Source organism: Ostrinia nubilalis, chromosome 6 (genome assembly GCF_963855985.1).
Source record: "Ostrinia nubilalis chromosome 6, ilOstNubi1.1, whole genome shotgun sequence".
Taxonomy (NCBI): Eukaryota; Metazoa; Arthropoda; class Insecta; order Lepidoptera; family Crambidae; genus Ostrinia; species Ostrinia nubilalis.
This window is the reverse complement of record NC_087093.1, coordinates 17,227,814-17,247,419: the sequence shown is the minus strand read 5'-3', so window position 1 is coordinate 17,247,419 and position 19,606 is coordinate 17,227,814. Positions and strand designations below refer to the sequence as shown.

Genomic DNA, 19,606 nt, shown 5'->3' with positions numbered 1-19,606 from the left:
TACTTAGTAGACTTTCAATAGTGGACAAATGAGCGCACTTTTAACAAAATTCACAAATTATTTTACTTCTAAACAAATGTGAAGACAAACTTCGCCATATTTTAATATGTAGACATCCCTATAATAAAGGGTGATTTAATTTTGTATTAATTTGTGGCTACTATTTAGAGTAAAATTAAGTATATTTAACGCGCACGTTTTCTTTTCATGTCACACACAAAATGTCAGGGTTGTCGACTACCAAATCTCTCAAGCTATCCGTATGGCCCTTATATCAAGTTTATACCCTATTCATACTTACTTGGAATAAAATTAACTTAATCAATAACAATCGTTTTAGTTGCATAAAATCGGATTCGGTCACTTAAACACTAGTGCAAAAATTTTGAATTTATTTGCTTTAAATTCAAGATTAAAATTTACCGAAATGGCACGAATATACGTTGAAACAAAAGCACCAAATAACACTATTATGGTTTTAAGCGTTGTAATCCATCATTTTGCGCAATATTAAGGTACCGATACACATGCTCGTAAAGTGTCATGCTTATTAGCATGCTTAATACAAGTGCGCTCGAACAATTTCAAATGAAAATGCTTATTGTTAGCAATTGTTTCGACACACATGCTTCTAAGGAGCATTTTACTCAATAGTAGAATGCTTTCGTGCTAGTATTGAGCATGTGTATCTGCACCTTTACTTATTCAATTTCTGTGAAAACTTGTAGATTTAGGATTGGCATCAAAGCAGTAAGCATGAGAGTACATTAATTAATTTATATGCACATTATGTTCACGACATAACATGTTAGTTGGTACTGTTTGTCTTAATTCATAAAATTTATAGTTACATAGAACACATATTACTTAAAACTATGCATTTGAGGATGTGGCTTTTAATATTTATGCATAAATTGGAGAACATTTTTTTTTTATGTTGTTTTAAAACATTTTCATAAACAAATATCGGCAATCGGGCATACCCGATCTGATGGTAAGCGATCATCGACTACGTACGTTCATTATCAAAGCTTTGAGATAAATATACATAAATAAAAAAGCCACTGTCCCCTTTAATAATAATAACTGTACGTTATAATAATAAAAATTGCATTCGTCAATAAGCTCCTAAACATATACTTTATACGAAACTAACATTCTGTCTTAAACTACAATATATTTGTGTATAATCATCACTTACATAATATCGTAAATATTCAACTTTCGAACTTTTGTGCCAAAGAAAACTTAGATGCCATAAACTTACATCGAACATTTTCAAAAATAAAAACATTATGTACACCAATAATATCTTTTACCTTGTCATAAACATTCACGAGTATAATTATTTCATAACGTACGTCTATCGTATCTGTCTTTATAGTAGTAACGCTAAATCTGAAGTTACGATTACATTGGACACGCCATTTGAGCTGCAACATTCGAAAATAGGGGGAACCTTTCAGCCAATATCTGTGAAGCTAAAATTATCGCGCCGAGTCAGAAATTGTAGTAATTTTAATTCTCAGTCTAGCATAAATGTCTTTAAAGTTCAAAATATATAATATTACGTATGTAATCTGAGGTTAATCCTAAAACAAGGTTAGATCATCTACTATTGGCTTCACGTAGGGTTACTTTATCCCGATACGCGGAAAACGCGGAACTGATTTCTAAGAGTAGGTGCACACCGTTGATTTTTAGTTGGCCGATAGTTGTGCCCAATTTTAAAATGTATAAAGAATCGGCCAAATCGAATCGGCGTAGTGTGCGCACTCCCATACATGCTCATACTGGTCAACTGCCCGACTAAACTATCGGCCGACGAAAAATCAACGGTGTGCGCCTACTCTAAAAGCAACCGAATAATTTACGAACTACAAAACAACGAAATGCACAAAACATGACACCCTTTCGTGAGATTGATTCACTAATACCAGATTTGAAATACAATAAGATGCGGTGGGGAGGGGGGTCTCGGCAACGCGGCTAAGACACCGAGGAGATAGCGTTGTGGGGCGAGCCCATTTGGGTCAGGACTTTATCGAGCCACTGCAGCGGGCCATGCAGATGGATCTCGATCCAGCATGGCGTCGATGTCACGTCCTGGCGATGATATTCGGCCCCCCACCCTTTCACGAACGACATCCGAATCGTGCACATCTTGGTCAACTCGTAAACCGCTTCGAAGCCGTGGTTCACGCTCTGGGACAGCAGCTGAGCGAACTCCCGGTTGTTGAAGATTTTCAGCGAGCAACCCGGGGGAATCTTGCAGACGGTCGACGGGTGGAAACCGTGGTGGTGATTGCAGTTGCGGCTCTGCACGAATATCGCTGCGTCAGATAGACATTCTGCATAAACCTCGCCACCCACGTAGTAAAGATGCACGCCTTTTCCTATATGACGTCTGGTGTTCTCGATGGTCGAGTTCCTGTTGACGTTGCTGAGCTGGCCGAGGCAGAAGCGATCGCTGTTGCTGGACGGGTCGGTGAAGCCGTCGACGACCACCGAATGAGAACTGCAGTGGAACACTTCCCCGACTCGACAGTTCAGTTCATAATAAGCTACGGACGCCCAATAGAGTGGTTCCTGATAGGAGACGGGAGCGACTTCCCCGGGTGGTTCGGTGTCGTCCGAAGGGGGGGAATAGGCTGGCGGGGGCGTATCGGGGAGTTCCGAGCTGGCGGAAGGTGGGAAACCTGAGCCAGAGTAGGATACGTTGTGGGGCATAGCCGGCTCCGTCGTCCGCTGGAAAGGTAGAAGCGAATGTCCCGGCGCGAACTCAGAATGGCGTGGAACTAACACCGGGGGTAAGACGGGGCTCTCGACGCGCTTGTAGTGGTAAGGGTTGATGCATACTTCCTTCTGCTTGGCGCTAAAGGGGTACTGACAGATCTCGAGCGGCTTTAGCTCGTGGTGGCTCTGCAGGTCGGGCCAGCGCCACACGCGGCAATAGATCACGTGCGGGAGGCCTTTGCGGTGGGACACCTGAAATTGGAGGATGGCTTTTGTAGTGGACCTCGTGGATGTGCTTTTTTAATTGTCGCACCGAATATGATAACAAGGAAACTGCAGTAATCTCTACAAGAACAAATAACTATTTGGCGTCTTACAATATTTTAGGATATAAATATTTATTTGACAAAAGAGCCCATGCAGAAAATGATGTGGAAGTGCGCTTAAAGACAAGCGACTGATTACTACCACAGTGGTTGGCGACGGTCACCGCCTATTAAAGACGGTATGGCGCATCGGCACCTATCGATGTACGATTGCACCTATCGTCAACTAAAAGTTGAATGTCCCTGTTGCTCGTCTGTAAGCTCCCGAACTAGATTCCTGTCAAATTATTTAAAACTCATAAAACTCATTTATTTTTGCAAATAGGCTTTTAAAAAGCACTTTTACACGTCCCAATATTAACCCTACCACTGCTTCAGGACAATAAATGGGCCAGTGCTGAGAAGAAGCAGCGCAAGAAACTCAGTCACTCATCTCATACCTGCAATCGGCCATCCAGGGAGCGCGGTATGGTGACGCACTTCGAGGGTGTCCCAGGACAAGACAGGGCCCGCTCTAGCTCCTCAATGGCTCCTTTCCGCTTCTTTAGTTTCTTGACCAAACTGTCCACTGCCTTTTCAGCCCATTTCTCTTCTTCATCACCCTGGAATAAAGTAATGTAGGTTAATATTTATTTATTTATTTATTTATTGATAAAGGTACACCAACAGCAATACACATTAACATCCCCAAACATTCACAGTATACAACACATATTGGGGTTTTAGTTTAATAATAAAAATTAATTTCATAACATAGTAGGTATAAGTTGCATTTCTTTATTCAGTATTAGCGGCCGCCCGCGACTTCGTATGCGTGGACCTCGTTTTACCCCTGTTAGAATATCATGTTGATAGATGGCGTTTCACGGCTTCCCCCGCATGAATATTTATGTACCTAAACAGTACTTTATCCAGCGCTGTAGATTTTAACCAATGCCGATAGATGGCGCTTTTTAGACACGTCTTATTTATTTATAGAAATTTATTTGTCATATATCGTCATAAATTATAGCCTATATGTTAATCTGGGTTATATACAGGGTGTTGATTTCAATACCCGCCATATTTAGGGAGTTGATTAAGTAGCTTATTCTGATCACGAATCAGCAAAAAAACTGACTTCAAATTTTTTTTAAATTATTTTTTAAATATCTACGATTTCCATAATCGACCACTACAGTGCAGAATAGTCCCCCAACGAAAACGGCGCGCGGCGCTCACCCGGTGACCCGGGCAAGCGCTGCGCCCCCCGTCCCGCGCCCCACTACCCGCGCTCGCCCATGAGTCAGTCAACTATCAGCCACAATCAGCTGTGAGTTTAAAGACGATTACTGGACTGAGCTTAATCCAAATCTACCCTAAAAATGTAATGACTAAATTAGTTACTTACACCTTATCACGTTACGAGTTTATTTTTTGTTCTAAAAACTAATTAATTAAGTACTCTTTAATTAATAAAAAACCTTTTACACGAATTTGCTTCCTTCCGCAAAATAAAAGTCAAAGTCAAAAGTCAAAAAAAAAAAGTCAAAATTTCTTTATTTGTTTGGACTAATAAATAGTTCTTACAAATCGTCATTTTGCTCTTAAGGAGCCTCTACATTAGGGTGTCCCGTCGTTGTATGGGAAAAAATTTTTTTTGAGCTACGGTTACGCAAGAGGTGTCAAAAGTTGCGTTTTGACATATAGATTACGATTAGCATTAAATTTAATTAGATATCTGTCATCTTGAGGCCTCTACCTGTCCTTGAAATTTTTTAAAATTGCTATTTTAGGGGTTCCTAACATAAACTATAAGTAATACAAAAATAGCGTTTTTATGAAATTTGAGGGTACACAATGAGTCACAGCAAGGTTTAAAATAGTTTAAAAACCAATAAATCCATAAATACGTTAAAAACAGAATTCGCTTTTTGACCAGAATTAGGCATTTACGCGCGCGATTTTAATGTATTCCTAATTAATCCATGGGTCAGCCAAGATATCGATTTAATTTGAGGATACTCAATTTCCTTCTCACAGCAGGTTAATAATTTTACTACGCTATTATAAAACAATGATTGGCATCTCTAAGTGGAAGCTAACAAAAATGGCAGTCAATTTTAGAAAATCAACCATAACTTGAAAACCATTTGTCCGATTTCATTACTTTTTTATTTAAATCAAAGCTCTACGTATGCGCTTGATATTTTGTAGTATAAATTGTATCGATAAAATCAACCTTTAGTTAGTAAATAAAGGAAAATTGATTTTTTTTACATTGTTGTGATACTACTTTTTAAATCATTTTTTTACAAAATGTCTTATACTCTACTAAAAGTTTTACACGAGCCAAAGAAGTGTATTAAATTGTATTTAATTTGATATATAACATGTATGCGTTTCATAACTAAAAATATTTTTTTAGTTTCGTTGAAGTTCACCATTGATAAAAAACTGCGTACAGAACAAAAAAATCAGCTAGAAAGTTTATGTAACGTACATAAATGTTATTTATATTTAATAGTATGCTAAAACTATTTATCATGTCAATTAGTATTCTGTTTAAATATAATATTTTAAAGATTTTTGCCAAGTTAGTTTTTACCTGAAAAAAATCCAAAAGTATATTACTACCATGTTTGCTAAATTTTTGTTAATTTATGCTAAAAGTATGTAATATTATAACAAAAAAGTGCGGTGCGATACCTTACAGCAATAAAACCTCAACAGAAATAATACCAACAGCCTCGCCGAAGAAGTAGAAAATTTGAGAAAAACAAGTCAAAATATGAATTCTGCTAGTTCGAAACAAACCTATTCCTCACTGGAAACAGTCTGTCATTGCCTGCAAATCATATCTTAGGGTTCCACTGCCACTGTTAATATTACAAAATAAAATGAAATAATTGTAAAAAAATTACAATAGATGACAAACAGTGAAGGGCTGATTAAGTGATTTTTTGAGACATAAAAATGCCGGTAGAGCCCTTGAGACATTATATTATATTTTTTAAATTATTTTTACGGTAATCTACATCTTATGACGCAACTTTTGAGGGGTCTTGTGTAGCGAAAATATAAAAAAAGATATTTCGGGACACCCTACTCTACATGTCTCATAATCTTTTTACCCTACCAGCGCTTCGAGACCAACATTTGGCAAGTGCTGAGAAGAAGCGCCGCAACAAACTCAGTCACCACTGTCTGCCGGTTAATATAAATAAATAGAAATAGTAGTAGTAGGTACATTCGATTCAGGAGCAGTTCACTGAATTTACCATGCATTCTTGTATGGTGTATCTTATAAGAATGGGTATACAAGATTGCGTGGTATATTAAACAAGGTAGTGACGTGCTAATATCTAGACTTACATATTAAGATACTAGTAGAAATGACTCGCATACATAAATTTGAATAACTTGGATTGACCAGTCCCCGAAAGCAGCGCCTGTTCACAGACATGACGAGTGAACCAGCCATCGCTTCACTCGACCATATTAGAGGGAATGTAACGACCCGCCTCACTACGCCACCACCCCAGAGACATTTTAGTGAGAATGACAATTCCAAGTTATCTCTTTAAAATAAAAAACTAATAATAAAGCTAAGTAACAGTCCAGATTGAGAAGCATGACACTATAACATTTGAGAAATTATTATGAGTTTATACATTACTTTTCATTTTAATTCTTTTTAGTGCGAGCATGAGAGGACCATAATCCTACTCCCAGGATGACTTATCATTAAGAAAATCTCGAGTTGTATAATAGGCTTTTTTAAGCATGTGATCTTTAACTATATCTTTAAATTTATTATACGGTAGCTCTTTATATTTATCAGGGACTTTGTTATAAAAATGGATACCTTGTCCCATAAAAGAGGCAAACACTTTATTAAGTCTAAAAGCGGGTATAGCCAATTTATTTTTATTTCTAGTGTTAATTTGGTGAATATCACTTTTCTTTTTGAATTCAGTAATATTTTTTTGAATAAATAGAATACAGTTTAAGATGTATTGTGAAGCGGCCGTGAGAATGCCAATTTCTTTAAACAATTCTCTAAGGGATGCTCTTGCTTTCATTTTATACAAGTATCTTATCGCACGTTTTTGCAAAATAAATATTGTTTCAAAATCTGCAGCTTTGCCCCATAGCATGATTCCATATGACATTAGGCTATGAAAGTAGCTAAAGTAGACTAAGCGAGCTGTTGAAACATCGGTTAATGACCGTATCCTTTTTATTGCAAAAGCCGCTGAGCTGAGCTTTCCCGCCAGAGTTTCTATATGGGGGCCCCACTGGAGTTTTGAATCCAGGGTAATTCCCAGAAATACAGTAGAGTCTACCAGATCGATTGCATTATTATTAAGTTCTATTTGAGTACTAATAATTTTTTTTACAGAACCTACATTATTTTTTTTTAATTAAACCATGCTTTTATGTGTGTGACAAGCTTGTAACTACTTATCATTCAAAAGTACTGTAAACAGATGACAATAATGCTCTTTCATACAGGTTCGTTATTCCTTACATCTCTAGCTCTCTACCTTAATAACTTTTACGTCTTTACGATAGTAATTATTAAAATAAAACTTAACTTACTTAATACCGCAAACTGAACACCTAGAAATAACACACTGGCAAACTCTTGTTCCTTCACTTTCGATAGGAGATAAGACAAGATTTTGTTTTTAAACTCGATTGATTTCAGTATCTAAACAAAATTTCTACCTTTTAGCACTTCTTTCATTTAAATACTAATACCGCCGCACGGACATCGGGCTCGCACTGATGTGCACTGACTGATGATCAATACATCAGTCTTTCCCAAAGTGGGCGATAACGCCCCCTTGTGGGCGCTGCAGGCTTAAAGGGGGGCGGTAAGAGACCCAGAAAAAAAATCAGGACGTTGTGTAGAGGCTTGGGAGGCGTCATCTACGAGGATGACTCTTAGACATCGACTGACTCGATTCTTGACTACAAAAATGGGGGACGCTAAAAAATAATTTATTCTCAAAGTGGGCAGTAGACTAAATAAGTTTGGGAACCACTGCAATACATACTTCGCTCGCTCATCTTCGTGTTTCGGGCGTCATCGGCGCTCAATCGTGGATCATCGATTTTCTCCATTCATCAGTCCGATTTTGCTTTCCACGTCGAGAGGCTGCGCGCACGCTCCGCGAAATCTAGCTCGTATTTAGAATTCCTAGTACTCAATCGCTATTTCTTTATTTCTTGCCTTGTAACTTCAACTTTTCTCTTCCTCTCTGCTTGATAAATGTTTTCTAGTACATAAACTTACTACCGTGATCTATCTCTGTAAAAATTTTATTTAAAATAATAACGTAATTTAATTTCTATCGGCGTTTAATTTAAATTCCCTGAACGACTGTTAGGCTGTTAAGAGTTAGTTTCAGGTTAAACTTCCATTCTTCATAACTTACATAAAATAATTCATCATCATGTTCGTGATTATTTTAAATGAACTTAATTTCATTACTTACTTACACGAAATAACTATCAAAATGTATTGATATTCTTATCGTTTTAATAATAACGATTGAGCTACTACAAATCATTTGCATTTGAGTATTTTGGAAGCTTGCTATAAGAGCATTAATTATGATAGGACGGATCTTTAGTTAACAAAGATCTTCGGTCATCGAATGTGATTTGCGATTTTTGATTGTTTTCTCGTGCGGTTTTGAGTAGTTAGTGTGTGAACGTGTGATAGTGAGTGAGTGTTAGGAATATGCCTAACCATACGTACAGTGATCGTGAGTAGATACGTAAACATGCTTTACTGTTACGGGAAGGCACGTGGAAACGCATCTGAAGTCGCATCGGTAAGTACCTAGCTCTAAACTTAAAGGAGATTCCTTTTTAATGTAGGAAGGTAATAATCTGGTAATTTTGTGTAGAAAATACTCCCGCCGTCGCGGTAGGTAGTGGCGGAAAGCGCTCCAATACACTCACACACAAATAGGAAACAGCAAACTAATTTAAAACGAACTTTAACTTTAGTTAGTCAAAGAAAAATACCTATTTACACTACCTACTTTACGTGGCTTCCTTCAGTAGACTATCCAACATGATAAGCGAGCGATCCGCGTAGCTCGATGGGTGCCACAATGTAAACGTATTGCATTATTGCGAGCCATAGTACAGTTGATGTTGCACGGAAAATATTCGCTAAAAATTCCACTTTCGTTTGTAATTTTTTTTTTGGTGGATAATGCGTTTATGTAAGTCATAATATATCACCTAAATAAATATGGCGAGTATTGAAATCAACACCCTGTATAAACAATAATGCTGTAAAGTTTCATCAAAATCCGTTCATTAGTTTTTGCGTGAAAGAGTAACAAACATCCAGACATCATGACATCCAGACATCCAAACTTTCGCATTTATAATATTAGTAGGATTTCTAGAAATTTAAGGTATAGAGGGGCTTTAACAAAAATACCTACCTTAATGAATGACCTACATGAAATGTTATAAAAAAAAAGTTGTTATGAGTATTACATTTTTTTATAACAAATAAGGAATAACTCAAGAAATTCACATAAACAACATAAATGAATCATTCTATATTCACAGAACCCATGACTGTTACTGATGAGTCATATATCAATAATAGACAAGCTATTTCTTTCTGAGCAGTTCCAAACATAACTGACACTTAAACTTTTTATCTAATACCATGGAATTCATACAGTTAAAAGTGTTCTGGGAATTTTAAATGTTCCTAACATAAATATAAGTGTTTGTTTTTGTAGTTATTGACTGGATAAAAGTAATATTAGTGTTAAGATCTGCCATATCATAGGATTGTGATGGCATTTAATTCTAAATTCTTGAGATATTACAGTGATGGTATGAGGTTAAGATTATTCAAAGGATAGCCTGTGATATCTGGCAGTTCCGTGGGTCTAGACAAAGTGCGCATTATAATCGCAAACCAGTCAAAAAGTGGTTGAAAGGCCTTTTTATGTATTTTTTTTTTTTATCCACAACGAGGAAGCTCTTGGCCTGTATCTCACCTGATGTTCAATGATTCAAAATTGTATGTATGGAGTTTTGACGGATTAGATTTTTTCAATTCAATCAAAAAGTGCAACTTGTCTAGGGAGCTGATACCACAATTTTAATTGTTTGTAGGCAGGAAGGTAACAGTTAAGAATCTGTTCTAGGATAGACTTACAATCAACTTAATGATGTAAATATACGGTAACATTTTATATTGGAATCCTAGCCTAGTGTAAACTGTATTTCAGGAGCCAATAAATATAATTTTTATTATTTTATTACTATTTTTACAGTAACATCCATAAGTTTGTCTAGTAAGAGGCATTTATTTATTATAACTTTATTTATTTTGATGCCCATTATGATCTAAATTAGATCTATGAAGAGTTTATGTTGACACAATGTCAGACATCATGAGTTGCCATAAGATTCAAAATTGTATGCAAGACTAGCTTTTGCCCGCGGCTTCACCCGCGTGTAATTTAGTGTCAGAGATCGGCATAAATTATAGCCTATATCTAGGTTATAAACAATAATACTGTAAAGTTTCTACAAAATCTGTTCAGTAGTTTTTGCATAAAAGAGTAACAAACATCCAGACATCCAAACTTTCGCATTTATAATGTAGGGAAAATGCTCATCAAAGAAAATGGGCCGAAATTCAGTTAATCTACAGATTAATACAGTGTTAGGACACATAGGATTACACACAAACCCCCTTATTAATAAAAGTTACACCCTAAAAACTCTGGCTTAAATTGTCATTTAGTATGGAAATGTCATTTTAATTCAAGGTTCATCCTAGGTGTAACTTTTTATTACTAAGGGGGAAAAAGGTTTACAAGTGACAGGTCAACCACACACACTCATATACAACATCAACCATGTGGGTATGGCGCAGATTGGTGGCGTTCATAGGGATTTTAACTTTGTGGATTATAAATAAATAAAGCCATGTTTACACTGGTATCAGTTATGTCCAGTGCAGTGGGTATAGTTTATTACACAAATTCTTAATTGTTATTCCACAAGTAATGTTACATTCATATTACTAACATTGAAATCTCACAGTGATAGAGGTTATTTGTATTTTCATTTAATCATTTTTTATTTAATACCTCTTATAGAGAATAATTATAATCATCAAGTATGAATGTAGTCTGTATCTATGTATTTATTAAAGCTTATTTGTAGTTATAACTAAAGAATGGCATTCATTAACATTAAGAACTTAAAAAGCAGGGTTCGAGGATATATATCAAGGGATATATATCAAGATATATATCGGATATATATCCGATATATATCAAGCCGGTTTTGATGATATATATCAACTTTTAAAATTTGTTACTGTATTTGTACTTTTTGACATATTATGATTTTTATTTTTTAGTTGATTTTGCCGTATTTAAAAGAATATTTTATGTTTTTGCTTTATTTGTCTGATTTTAAGGTTTAAAAACATTAAAAACATGTTTATGTAACACATATACAATAGTATTCATGAATAATACAATAAAATAATACTATGGCTTTCATACAAAATTGATATATATCAAAGTTGATATATATCGGATATATATCATAAATATCCGATATTTTGATATTTATAATAAATATCGGATATTTTCGAACCCTGTTAAAAAGTACTTTGCTAATAGTGGCAATTTGTTAATTAATTTGTGATTAATGAAGGAAAACTTTGTAAGTAATTGACCAAACATTTCCTCGAAATGCATGTAATTAACATATTGATATTGTTGGATTAATATGAATCTAATAAACCAAAATAATTTACTAGGAGACAACACATGCAAATAACTTTGGCTGTGATAGTAGATAGTGAAATACCTGTTTCCAGCCCAAGAGTTTCTTCACAGCCGGGCTTGTAAATGAGAAAAGGCTATTCAGACTGGACATAGGGCCGCTGCTGGAGGACTCTCCATCATCGGTGTCCATGGTTACAAATGTTTTCTCCACTCAGTGAATCACCGAACCGCGGGAACGCGAACCCCGCCAATAATTACACCACGGAAACGCTCAATCGCCCATCGATTAAAAGTAGCACTTGGTATTCCCCACACCGTCCACGATCCAATTACGACTGCAAAATAGCGACTGGCGTGACACAACAAGCGTCCATCCGTTGAACGAACGGCAACAGTAGTGGTATTTTTAATTAACACTGCTGCTTAGTAAAGTTCCACAGTTTTAAATTAATTAGCAACTAATATCACTAAATTAAGCATTGCTTTACGCACAAAAACTGTTGAAAATGAAATAAAACACTTGTCAAACGACAGCAGACAGGCGACATTTTTGATTTTTTTATGCGTCACAGTCACATTACAGATAATATACAGCAATTACTAAGTACCGTTATTTTAAAACGTTAATGTTATTTTTTAAAACTTTCGAAAGCTTTTCTAATAGCTTATTAAAATGATAAATGTATTTCATAGATCAATAGTCCAATAATCTTTATTGCCATGAATTGAATATAGTGCAGTATAAACATCGATGTTGAGTAAAGTCTGTTTTGCAATGGTTTTTTTGTAGGTGTATTACGAAATGACGAAAATCAACCTTAAAATGTATACTCCGTTTTATGCATGACACATTCGTATCTTCATTTGTCTGTTCAAAAATGTTCTACGATTTTGTAAGCAAAGGAACGTTGCTATAGTATCACGGTTTGGTTTTGGCGAGAATTTTCTCGAATTTGAAGTGTCATTTCGCGAATTTCTGCGGCTTGTGTTCGATGAGCAAAGAAAGTGAACTTCAGTGAACTTGACTGTCTATTGCAAAGTGAATTCCTTTTGTGAGTCCGCTGTAATCTAAGCTGCTATTAATTCAATTACTTTGTGTAAATCATGGATCAGGTAAGAGGTTATACGGTCGTGAATCGCAATGAATTTTGGTGTGAATTATGTTATTTAGAATTGGGATACGTTTTTAGGTCAATCTATTGAAGGAGAAGGGCAATGCGGCGCTCTCAGCGGGCAAGTACATGGAGGCGATCCAGACCTACACTGAGGCTATAGCTCTGGACCCGAAAAACCACGTTTTGTACAGTAATCGCTCGGCTGCCTATGCGAAGGCTGAGAACTACGCTGCGGCGCTCGAGGACGCAGACAAAACAATTTCGATCAACCCGAATTGGAGCAAAGGTTATTCTAGAAAAGGCAGTGCCCTAGCTTACTTAGGAAGATATGAAGAGGCTATTGCAGCATACGAGAAAGGTCTGGAGCTGGATCCCAACAACCAGCAGTTAGCCTCTGGCCTGGCTGAAGTGAGGCAGCAAGCAAATGAATTTGGAATCAACAAGGAAGAGCTGTTTGCCAAGTTACATGCAGATCCACAGACCAGAGAATGGCTCAAAGATCCTGAATATATCAAAATTGTAGAGGTAAGTTTTAGTTTTTTTTAGCATTGTACAGGGTTAATTCATGCAAAGTTATTCAATTTGAAACTTATTCACAGGCAACCTTTGATTTCCTTGAGCCTAAAGTAAATTGTATTTTAAACACACTGGGACTGAATTCAAGACAGTTTCAACTACTAAAAATATGTGAATTTAAAATAAAATATTATTATTTATGTTACATAACATTTTTTATTCTCACTGCAGCACAAAATTGGTAATGCTGTTATGATTGTATTTTACAGAAAGTTGCTCAAAACCCATTTGGTATACAAAAAATAGATCCCCAAATGAAGGACAAACGTGTCCTCAAAACCATCAGTGTGATGTTAGGCATTAACTTCGACTATTCCGACGTGAATATGGACGTAGATCCTCCAGCGCCCGAGAGGAAACCCACACAACCAAAGAAGGAAGAGCCTCCTAAACCCAAACAAGAAGATTTACCAGAGAACCGTAGACTAGCTTTAACAGAAAAAGACCAAGGCAACGAGTGTTACAAAAAGAAGGATTTCGATAACGCCCTCAAACATTATCAGAAGGCAATCGAACATGATCCCACAGATATAACGTTCTACACAAATATGGCTGCCGTGTACTTTGAACAGAAAGAGTACGAGAAATGCATCAAGGAATGCGAGAAAGCTATTGATATTGGCAGAGAAAATAGAGCTGACTTCAAATTAATAGCTAAAGCTTTCACTAGGATTGGTAAGTAATAAACAAGTATTAAATTTTACATCAGTTCACATATTTAGTGCATTTTATATTAATTTAGTTTTCCAATTCCAAAGCAATAACAATGAATACCAGTTGTGTTGAGATTTTAGATTTAATCATATCCAATGTCCTATAAAACTGCAGTGCAAATGAAAATTACATTTTGCTTTTGAGGTCAACAATAATACTTTTCCTAACACTCTTATATTATAAAGTTCATTGAAAATTCAGGCAATGCATACAAAAAGATGGAACAGTGGAAATTGGCAAAGACATACTTTGAAAAGTCAATGTCCGAGCACCGCACACCAGAAATCAAAACTATTCTCAGTGAAGTTGAGAAGAAAATAGCTGAAGAACAGAAGAAAGCATACGTAGATCCTGTCAAAGCTGAGCAGGAGAAGGAACTAGGAAATGAATACTTTAAAAAGGGTATGTGTAGATTCTATTGTTTTGCAACTGATGCGAAGGTATAGCTGAATATTTGGTTTACTCCTCTTTTTTGACTGTTTGTGCGTCTCCTACTTGTCATTGATCTCTAACCTTAAGTTATTTCTTTTGATGAGCTAAGCTGCATATAAGTTCTTGTTACACATGTTAATTTTTCAGACTAGCTAAATCGCTTGTGTCTGCTAAATATCTTATTATGAGCTTCTTATACTCAATGAAACAATGCCACCTTACAGTCAGAACTGCTGAGAAAATACACTTGTTCTATCTGACTAGAAAGATTTGAAGCTCACCAAAGTTTTTAGGTGTTTTTATTCTGAGACTGCTATAATGAGGGCTATCGTTTTTATACTTAACAGTTGGCACCCCTGGCGATTGACAGGACCTTACTCTACAGTGGCGCCATCTTGATGAGTGCAAATGCGATAGTCCTCCTACCACTTTAGCGCTCACCAGTTGGTGACACTACTAGCAAGTGACAGGACCTTACTCTACAGTGGCGCTAACTGGTGAGCGCTAAAATGATAGCCCTCATTGAGTTTTCTCTGGCACAATTATCTATTATGCTGTTTTCTCGAACAACAAACTGTTTCTCATTCCAGGAGACTACAGCAACGCAGTAAAACACTACACAGAAGCTATAATGCGTAACCCGGACGATCCCAAGCTGTATTCCAACCGGGCTGCGTGCTACACCAAACTGGCCGCCTTTGACCTCGGCCTGAAGGACTGCGACCAGTGCTGCAAGCTTGACCCTAAGTTCATCAAGGGATGGATAAGGAAGGGGAAGATTTTACAGGTAGATATTCAGAAACTCTTTTTTTTTCATTGTACTGTCATTGTTCTTTCATTGGTCTCTGTTTAATAATTTACAGGTATGGAGTCAAAAAAGTCATAGTTCTCAACTTTTTTATTTTTCTAGTGTTTCCTGTCATTGGTCTTTTTGAGATGGGTAAATCCACTTAAATATCTCCATTTCTCCACTCGCCCTATCAATGTAGGAAACTTATCCACAAATTGCAATTGGGAAATGTAGAAACTCTAGTATCGCACGATAAAAACGCGTCATCTCGACCGGGCTAGGATGTGCGCCATGATATACTCTTAGGGCCCGTTTATATGGGATGCTGAGAAGCCGCGCGGCGGCCGGGCGATAGCTTTATTTGGTACGCCAAAAGGCCACCACGCTATAGAAGATTCGGGCAAGAGCTAGGTAGGAGGCGACCGCGCGGCCGCCGCACGGTGTGGTCAGTGGCGGCGTAGCATGGGTTGGTACCCGGGGCGATCACCCCCCTCCCCCCCGTCATAAGTCCTAAGGCACCCCCTGGTACCCCCCAGGATTTTGGGGTTTTACCTACCGATTCGAAGATTTAAAGAATCGCACCCCCAGTGATTACCAATCTGCGCTACTTGTGTCACCCCCTGATGCTTGGCACCCGGGGCGGACTGGGTGTGGTTCTCCAAAAGAATTTTAATCTTTTGACCTAGGTAATAGAGTTTAAATTTTCTATGAAAGAAAACTTTTTGCGTCGCGGCCGCGTGAAAGTTTTTGCGTCGTCTAACTGCAGCCTTATCGTCGTAAAAATGTATGGGAAAAATCGATAAAATGGCGTGATAACCGCTTATCGCTGCGCGTATCCTAGGCCTACTGGTCTAATAAATATCGCGCTCGCACATTCACTGCGGGCGCGCGTCGCACAGTGGCGACAGCAATATCATTACGCGCGAGCGATAAGGATGGGTAGCTTGGGGTCATTGGACAAAATTCTACGTGCTCGCAGACCAGACTATAGCTGAAATGATTACAGGGCATGCAGCAGCACTCGAAGGCTCTGACGGCCTACCAGAAGGCGCTGGAACTAGACCCCAGCAACGGCGAGGCCCTGGAGGGATACCGCGCCTGCTCCACGCAGCTCAACTCCAACCCTGAGGAGGTAAGCTTTTTATAAGGGACACCTACCTGGTATAGGATACCATGATCGGGGATTTCCAACCCTGAGGAGGTAGGCACTGCTTCTGTTATAGGGCAGCAGGATTACCTGGCATAGGACCACAATTACCTTGATAAAAGGCGGTTCCCTCAAAATGAAAAATTTGCGAAATATCCAGAATGTTGACAACTTGGAGCGTTATTTTTAGCAGTGGGAGCTTTTTGTGCCCCTGCTCTAAAAAAAACACACACATCCTTGTAAACATGCGACATTGTTTGCAGAAGTTCTGTACAGACGACGGCACACACTGTGGTGTTTGCACACACAAAAGATGCTATTTTGGAACAAAAATTTATTGTCAGTTGTGCTGTCGACTGTACAATAAATTAGGCTTTGGATAAAACGTCTGCCCTTTTTTATTTAGAGAAAATGTCCTTTGGGGGTTTTAATCTCCTTTTAACCAAACACCAGTAACAGGTGAAAATGATCATGAACTTGATACGTTCCGCAGGTCCGCAAGCGAGCCATGGCCGACCCTGAGGTCCAACAGATTCTCCGCGACCCCGCCATGCGTTGCATCCTGGAACAGATGCAGCAGGACCCGCACGCGCTGCAGGACCACCTCAAGAACCCTACCATCGCCGCTAAGATACAAAAGCTTCTGGAGTCCGGCCTCATCGCCATACACTAGTTATTTACGTTTCCCCAACCGAGTGGGAGCGTAGCCTTAAACCACTTAAGGTTGTTCCACTTCTCCCCGTTGATTGCACGTTAGGTTTCGTAACGGGGATTTGTAGAACTTGCGTTGCGTAAATCCCCTTTAATTTAAATTAATACAAAAACAGGTTAAGATTCTTTTTTGCAGCACAAAGCAGGTATTTGTCTGCAATCACACTTGATGTTAGTTATCAATTTTCTCACTAAAAGTTCACAAATGCAGACAAGAAAAATCAATGCATTGCAGATTTGTGCAACAAAAGGTCCCCATTAGGAATCTAAAGGTCAGTCAATGGAGAAAAGTGAATAGCCCGTCTAATGCAAGCTTTATTGACTTATGCGCGATTCAATACCATATGAACCTGGAGTTCTAAACATCACCATCGTCAAACCAAGATGCAGGTGTCCCCATTACGAATAACGTCTTGAATAATGTTAAATTAGGTTCAATATGCAATCTTACAGCTTGATGAGATCTGTCAATATAACTACACTTTACCACGTCATCAATAATATTCTAAGCATGTTTCCATATATAATATGTATCAACTGTTACGCGATTTTGAACTCTACGAATCGGCGCTGAAAAACTTCCTCACGTTTGGCTACACAATATCACCGATGCTTGAGCGTTTTGTACTCCATATCATAAGAACAGCGACCAAGCCTGACAATATGTGCTTTAATGTAAAAACCTCAAATTTGTATCTCAAAGGGTCACATTAGGTTTTGTACCGAATCACGCCTACTGTAATACATTTTATAATATTAGGAGTACTATAATATGTATAGCGCCGTGTCCACACTTGCGCATGCATTTGAAGTATTGTTTAATGAAACATTAAGATCCGCTTCAATACTCCTTCAGTTTGACTTGCCTAAGCTCTATGCTCAAGTTCTGCTGATAAGCTCATGTTTTTCGTTGTCGCTTTTTATGTAGATAAGACGGCGAATAAACATTTCGTTATGCACATGTGTGGACATAGCTTTAGTGTTCTACAGCTTCTTTCGATTTTATTTCGGGTTTGCTTATTCAATTTTACTAAGCTTTTGAACCATTCCAAAATGCTCCATTTTACTAGCATTTATGGGTATCATCCGTCACAGAGTTGCGATTTACTCGAATTTCGTTGTATCGTTTAATCACTTTGTAAGTAACATTTATTATGTACTTAAGAGTCGTAATTCGTGATTATTTGAATTGTGTTCAGTCATGCCCTTGATCTAGGGCCCGAATTTAATATATTCTTTAACCATAAGCGAGTAACAATGCTCACATTTTCTCTATAATATGGTGGGAAATAAACATCCTATATACCGTAACTCTGCAAGTCAGATTAGCAACGTTTTGTTTCCTAAATAGAAGAGAAGAGAATATCAGCTGAAAGTCTTTGAATTATGTAGTAAACCTTTTTGTAGAGCTTATTTTCTCTCTTGTTGTGTCGCTTGTCGCATCTGTGTGGCGGTCGCCCTTACCCAAGTAAAGTTGACCAAATATCTATGTACTTTCAGTTGAAAGTTTTTTTAGTATAATAATTTGAAGAATATGCAGATGTACTGCCATGGAATTTTACATTACGATTTTTGTAATTTATTCAATAAAGAAATACATGTAGGCAATTATGTTTTTTATTACAACGAAACCCTAAATACACACCATACAGTTCTTTACAAAATATGTAGGCATGGCAATCAACATACGCATGGTCTGCATTCATTGCAAGATTTGCGAGCATTTCAGAAAAGTTCACTTGTACAGTTCGCGCAGCGAAAGTTGAGGCAAAACATGCATGACACGCTGGATGTGTGTGTAATAATAACACAATACAAAATAATATCAAATACTCTCGCTCTTGCTAAATATGTATAAACGAGACAGAAAACACTTGAAAATGTCATTGCGGCGTATACAAACAAGCTTATAACTTTGATTTCAGCCCTCCTAGACAAAATGCACTTAGATGAAATCGAATTCGTCAAAACTCCATACAAAAAAGGGCTTTTCGTACACATATCGGTTTGCGATTTTAATTTGCACTTTGTCTAGAGTTGTATACTGTTCTAGACCCACTGGTGTTGATCGCCTCAACTCTCGCTGCACGATCTACACATCAGTATGAGCACTTTTCTGTTTTGTGGTTCTGGTGGTAACGTGTTTGCCTCAACAATCAACTTCAGTCTGCGACTCTGCGTGAACTTTAGGTACTTAGCTCCCATTCCCAATAAATAATCGATCAAATGCAATCTCCTTTTTTAACTTTTTAACTGTGTGGAATGGATTCGGACCT

The 19,606-nt window shown here is 37.5% G+C and overlaps 2 protein-coding genes across 2 annotated transcripts; one reads left to right on the top strand and one right to left on the bottom strand.

The window, feature by feature from the left end:
• Positions 1–378: 378 nt before the first annotated feature.
• LOC135072728 (protein mothers against dpp) lies at positions 379–12,391 on the bottom strand. Its single transcript, XM_063966756.1, has 3 exons — positions 11,928–12,391; positions 3,503–3,664; positions 379–2,988 (listed from the first exon to the last, which is right to left on the bottom strand). The coding sequence occupies exons 1-3, from the start codon at positions 12,033–12,035 to the stop codon at positions 1,990–1,992; spliced, it is 1,269 nt and encodes a 422-aa protein (XP_063822826.1). The 5' UTR covers positions 12,036–12,391; the 3' UTR covers positions 379–1,989.
• A 354-nt stretch (positions 12,392–12,745) lies between these two features.
• LOC135072724 (stress-induced-phosphoprotein 1) lies at positions 12,746–18,938 on the top strand. Its single transcript, XM_063966751.1, has 7 exons — positions 12,746–12,958; positions 13,036–13,485; positions 13,746–14,211; positions 14,452–14,652; positions 15,273–15,469; positions 16,479–16,604; positions 17,113–18,938. The coding sequence occupies exons 1-7, from the start codon at positions 12,950–12,952 to the stop codon at positions 17,290–17,292; spliced, it is 1,629 nt and encodes a 542-aa protein (XP_063822821.1). The 5' UTR covers positions 12,746–12,949; the 3' UTR covers positions 17,293–18,938.
• The last annotated feature ends 668 nt before the right edge of the window (positions 18,939–19,606 follow it).